General features: G+C 43.4%; 1 protein-coding gene across 2 annotated transcripts in view; it reads right to left on the bottom strand.

Moving 5' to 3' along the window:
* Positions 1-6,358, bottom strand: part of KALRN (kalirin, RhoGEF kinase) — a 626,732-nt gene continuing 620,374 nt past the window's right edge. For both annotated transcript variants that reach the window (XM_010834276.1, XM_010834277.1), the window contains exons 59-60: positions 2,446-2,584; positions 1-1,899 (exon numbers count right to left, since the gene is read on the bottom strand). In XM_010834276.1, the coding sequence (XP_010832578.1) occupies positions 1,354-1,899; positions 2,446-2,584 (685 nt within the window). In that variant the 3' untranslated portion in view covers positions 1-1,353. The remainder of the gene's footprint in view (positions 1,900-2,445; positions 2,585-6,358) is intronic.

The raw sequence follows: 6,358 nt of genomic DNA, 5'->3' as shown, positions 1-6,358 counted from the left end.
CCATGAAATGCCCAGGTTTAATTTTTTTTCCGCCAGTGGAAAAAAAAGCAGTTCATAACCATCTTGTATGGAGAACATATACCAGAAAGCAGCGTCGGCCTCAAAATGCAATTAGTCCTTTTAGTCCAGGGAAATATTGGTGGCTGAGCAGTGATAGATATTGCAATTGCAGTTAAAACTCAATGCTCTGTTAGGATGACGTATCAGATTTTATTCCATGGCTTCAAAAAGGACTTGGGACCAGGCCTTTGAAAGGCCTGTATGGCTGCTTCCTTTTGGTAAGCACCCCTTCATTTCCATAAAGGGTTAGAAATAAAGCAGGCTAGCTTTCTGAGGACTGCATTCTACAGCTGCAGAAGACATCAGAAAGTGTGGGTACGTTCTTCACAGGAACTGCAGGAAAGGTTTCTATTTGCACTTTTGTATGAACCTGTTTTACTCGTTACCTATTTCAAATCAAGTGTAGACATAAAAAATAGCCCCACAACTCATGCTGTATTTGGACTTATTCCCTGGCAGGCTTTCCTGCCAGATGAACTCTGAGCTGCCAGTGAATCCGGGGATAGCATTTCATAAACAGAACCTAAGTTAGTCAAATACCTGTGACCGAGAGAAAAATCTTCTCACTCACAGATTGCAAAAGGGTAACATTGCTTTCTCTTAATGCACAGGTTCTGGTAAAATAGTTCTATACAAGATTTATAAAAGGCTCTAAAAAAAAAAAACAAAACCTGTCATCTAATTGTGCTTAGTCAAAACAATGTAATGCTTCGGTACATAAGTTACTGTCTTAACTGGAGCACTCAAAGTTACTTAAGATTGATTTCATATATATCTCTATATTATAAAACTCTGAAAGTTGAATGCGATATATTTTTACTGTATGTGTACATGTATCCTATTAAGAAACTATATGTAAGTAATCTAAACCGGCACAGTTGACATACATGACATCTCTGTTAAATAGAACTTCTTGCTTAAAATTTCAGCAAAGGCAGGAACCTTTATACTTTCTTCAGTGATCTTATGTTTTGCCAAGTTAACCACTCATTTTGGAACACAGTTAAAATGTCATAACAGCTGCTATTCTTGTTATCTCCGCCTCTCTTCTGAATAATTTCCGTGACTCTACATCTGTATCTCTTCTGAACGACCTTCTGGAAAGTCCCTGGATTTAGGGTGATTTCACTGCTGCTCAGACCTTGACAAACCACTGAGGAGGTTTAAGAGGTACATCTCTCAATCCAGAGAACCACATGGAGTGAATGATGGACAGAATTATTTACAGACACATTCAGTCTTGCTTTGGTTCACACTGCACTTCCATGTGAAACCACGAGGGCTGGGAGATGGCTACGTGCCTTGGTTTAGCCGATTGACAATGTAGCTCTTGACGTTGGGAATGGGGCGCACATCATTCTGATGCTTGCGGCGCTCGATGAAGCACGCCAAGCGGGAGGTGTCCAGGGGAATCTTGGAGTAGCTGCCATTGTGGGGCTGCAGCCACGGATGCTGCAGGCAGGTGGCTGCTGTGGGCCGCCTCCGAAAGTCTTCCTGTAGGATCACATTGATGAAATCTCTGGCAGCATTGCTCACACCGCAGAAGTACTCATGGGGGAAGCTGAAGTCCACCCTGCACACATTGATACATGTCTCCTCCTTGCTCTCATCCAAGAAGGGGGAGACCCCACTCAGCATGACGTATGTCAAAACCCCGATGCTCCAGATGTCGGTGCCCAGGGATACAGGGATGCCCTGGATCACTTCTGGGGCAGCAAACTCGGGGTTCCCCAGCAGGTGGTGGATATGGAAGTGACCTGAGATCTGGACAGCATCCTCCAAGTCAATGAGCTTCACTCGAGGCACTGGGATCCGTAGGTCAATGAGCAGGTTTTCAGGCTGCGGAGATCCAAGGAGGTGGGGAGGAAAGAAGGCAAGTTCAGCTCTGTTTTGACTTTCTGTAGGACTCCAGCCACTCCAACATGGTTCTGCTATTCTTTGATAAAGTCTGTAGTGTGTGGGATGTTCCCTATGCTTCAAACTGAACTAAACTCTGAGGCTGGATGGTACAGATTCAGAGAAATTGGTTGACACTGAAAATCCTGTCTTTTTAACTAGCCCTTCTGCACTGAAAGAGTAAATTATTTATTTGGGGGGAACAGGGGCTTCTTTAGAAAAAGACAGCAACATTTAGTGATTCCTTCTATAAAGTTAGACAAAGTGGTTAAAGCCCACCTACATTCTCTTAGCCCAGATATTATGTGACTCTGATGTGTTCTCATTAATTCAATAATAACACACAAATTGTGTGACAACCCATTTTGTGTTTAATATTCATAGGGATTCTAATGCAAGGAAATAAAATGAGAATTTATATTCCTCAAGGGCAATGACTGGCAGGTTGAACTTAAGCACTTCTCTGCTGGGGTTGCTGTTTATTGTTACCTTTATGTCCAAATGTGCGACTCTGCAGTTATGAAGGTACTGCAGGGCTTCCATGATGTCTCGAATGTAGAAAGCTACTTTTTCTTCCATCAGCTCATCATGATTCATAAGATAGTCTAAGAGTCGGCCATCGTCCATCCTGAAAAAAGGGAGGAAAAGGCCAAGGAAATATGTTTGCAAAGAAAACAAAAAAAATAGCACACATATAAATCTGTAACATTGCTAATATTTCTCCTATTTCCTATTATAAATGAAGATCAGTGTTGCAAGACATGTAAATTTTAGTTAGAGTCCAAAGTTAGTATAACGTTCAGAACTTACGTTAAAAAGATAGATAGATAAATAGATATGGAGGAGATAGAAAGAGATAGAAATAGATGGACAGATAAGAGAGAGATGCATGCTTCAGGAAATAAATCTGTATAATCTTAAGACACATTGTGAATGCCTGCTAAGTTACTTCAGTTGTGTCCAACTCTACAATGCTATGGACTATAGCCTGGCAGACTCTGTCCATTGAAATTGCTCACAAGAAAAGTCTGACATCCCTTTAAGAGAGGTTGCTGCTGCTACTGCTGCTAAGTCGCTTCAATCGCTCAATTGTGTCTGACTCTTTGCGACCCCATAGACGGCAGCCCACCAGGCTTCCCCATCCCTGGGATTCTCCAGGCAAGAACACTGGAGTGGGTTGCCATTTCCTTCTCCAACGTAGGAAAGTGAAAAGTGAGAGTGAAGTCGCTCAGTCGTGCCCGACTCTTAGCGACCCCATAGACTGCAACCTACCAGGCTCCTTCATCCATGGGATTTTCCAGGCAAGAATACTGGAGTGGGGTGCCATTGCCTTCTCCTTTAAGAGAGGTTAGATTGCAAAATAGAGAAAGGGAGGAGACAGAGAGAGATCTTGCAACTGTCTGAATAACTGGAATCTGGTGGCTTCAAGGAGCCTCACATGTGTTTTGCAAATTGCTTTTCCTTTGTCAGCTTTTAGTTGGGGAAAAGTAGCCAGTAGGCAAAATTTGACCTTGACATTCACGATCCCTTCTTGAATCCTACTCCTCCTGGGCAACTATCCAACTTTAAAAACTATGCCTGAGAGCCTGCTACGAGGAGCCAGCCAAACCTAGACTTGAATGCTGGTTCTGCCACAGACAGGCCGGGGGCTTGGAACAAGTCATTTAAACTCTCTGTGTTTTGCTTTCTTCATCTTTAAAGTGAGAGTAACAACAACAGTAACAATCCCTATTTCATCTATGAGGACTGTTGATGGATCAAGTGAGACAATGAGGCATTAAAGCATAACTGGTAGCAATAGTAAGAAAGCAACGAATGGCAACTATCTTCAGGTACCCTGTGCCCTCTTTAGCAGGGAGTGACCAGATGTCAGGCGGCTGTTCTCTAACGTGCACTGGGCCATTGAGGACCATCCCTGGGAGAGGCCCAGGCAGAGGAACCTGAGCCAGAATCAGAAGCTACTTTTGAGCACAGCTGACATCCTCCCACCAAATTCCCATTCTCTTCTCTAGCTTGTTCCTTCCCACCAGCTTGTTTTCTTCTCCTGCTTTCCTTGACAGGCTCAGAGGCCTAAATCACAGTTGAAAGCTGTAAATGGAGGTGCTTCTCTACTGAAGACAAGTACATGTGGAGCCATACACAGTACTAGTCTCCAGTATAAATGTCTGTCTTCTCTCCAGACCCAGGGCCTCATCACACCAACCAGACAACATTTCTATGAGGGACCCATACTTCTGAAAAGACTGTCCTCTTGGGCCTCTGTAAGATTTCTCTAAACAACAGGGCATGATCTCTGTTCTTAGCTTGGGGAAGGAGTGGGAAGGATGTGACCTTATTGCTCTCTTCTAGGACCCAGTATGTAGCCCAAAGTATACAGGGATACATACTGGAATGAGTGGAAGTTTTTGAAGGTCTGGAATGAGGAAGTCTGGAATGAGTGGAAGGTTTTGAAAGTAAGATTCTACCCTGAAAGGACTTTCTTGGGGGTAGATTGGGGATGCTATAGCAGTAGATGAGAGGAGCAACCCCATGTCCAAGGAGTGGCAGCTGCACAGGTGCAGGAGGACCTAGAAGAGCTACTCCACATTCAAGATCAGGAGGGGTGGCCCTGAGGAGATACCCCTCATCCAAGGTAAGCAGCAGGGCTGCGCTTTGCTGGAGCAGCTGTGAAGAGATACCCCATGACCAAGGTAAGAGAAACCCAAAAAGACGGTAGATGTTGCGAGAAGGCATCAGAGGGCAGACATACTGAAACCATAATAACAGAAAACTAGCCAATCTGATCACATGGACCATAGCCTTGTCTAACTCAATGAAACTAAGCCATGCTGTGTGGGGCCACCCAGGATGGGCAGGTCATGGTGGAGAGGTCTGACAGAATGTGGTCCACTGGAGAAGGGAATGGCAAACCACTTCAGTATTCTTGCCTTGAGAACCCCATGAACAGTATGAAAAGGCAAAATGATAGGATACTGAAAGAGGAACTCCCCAGGTCAGTAGGTGCCCAATATGCTACTGGAGATCAGTGGAGAAATAACTCCAGAAAGAATGAAGGGATGGAGCCAAAGCAAAAACAACACCCAGTTGTGGATGTGACTGGTGATAGAAGCAAGGTCCGATGCTGTTAAGAGCAACATTGCATAGGAACCTGGAATGTTAGGTCCATGAATCAAGGCGAATTGGAAGTGGTCAAACAGGAGATGGCAAGAGTGAACGTCAACATTCTAGGAATCAGAGAACTAAAATGGACTGGAATGGGTGAATTTAACTCAGATGACCATTATATCTACTACTGTGGGCAGGAATCTCTTAGAAGAAATGGAGTAGCCATCATGGTCAACAACAGAGTCTGAAATGCAGTACTTGGATGCAATCTCAAAAATGACAGAATGATCTCTGTTTGCTTCCAAGGCAAACCATTCAATATCATGGTAATCCTAGTCTATGCCCCAACCAGTAATACTGAAGAAGCTGAAGTTGAACAGTTCTATGAAGATGTACAAGACCTTTTAGAACTAACACCCAAAAAAGATGTCCTTTTCATTATAGAGGACTGGAATGCAAAAGTAGGAAGTCAAGAAACACCTGGAGTAACAGGCAAATTTGGCCTTGGAGTACAGAATGAAGCAGGGCAAAGGCTAATAGAGTTTGCCAAGAGAACGCACTGCTCATAGCAAACACCCTCTTCCAACAACACAAGAGAAGACTCTACACATGGACATCATCAGATGGTCAACACCGAAATCAGACTGATTATATTCTTTGCAGCCAAAGATGGAGAAGCTCTATACAGTCAACAAAAACAAGACCGGGAGCTGACTGTGGCTCAGATCATGAACTCCTTATTGCCAAATTCAGACTTAAATTGAAGAAAGTAGGGAAAACCACTAGACCATTCAGGTATGACCTAAATCAAATCCCTTATGATTATACAGTGGAAGTGAGAAATAGATTTAAGGGCCTAGATCTGATAGATAGCGTGCCTGATGAACTATGGACGGAGGTTTGTGACATTGTACAGGAGACAGGGATCAAGACCATCCCCATGGAAAAGAAATGCAAAAAAGCAAAATGGCTGTCTGGGGAGGGCTTACAAATAGCTGTGAAAAGAAGAGAAGCAAAAAGCAAAGGAGAAAAGGAAAGATATAAGCATCTGAATGCAGAGTTCCAAAGAATAGCAAGGAGAGATAAGAAAGCCTTCCTCAGCGATCAATGCAAAGAAATAGAGGAAAACAACAGAATGGGAAAGACTAGGGATCTCTTCAAGAAAATTAGAGATACCAAGGGAACATTTCATGCAAAGATGGGCTCAATAAAGGACAGAAAGGGTATGGACCTAACAGAAGCAGAAGATATTAAGAAGAGGTGGCAAGAATACACATAAGAACTGTACAAAAAAGAT

Source organism: Bison bison, unplaced genomic scaffold (assembly GCF_000754665.1).
Source record: "Bison bison bison isolate TAMUID 2011002044 unplaced genomic scaffold, Bison_UMD1.0 scf7180017864032, whole genome shotgun sequence".
NCBI lineage: Eukaryota > Metazoa > Chordata > Mammalia > Artiodactyla > Bovidae > Bison > Bison bison.
This window is presented reverse-complemented; position numbering and strand designations above follow the sequence as displayed.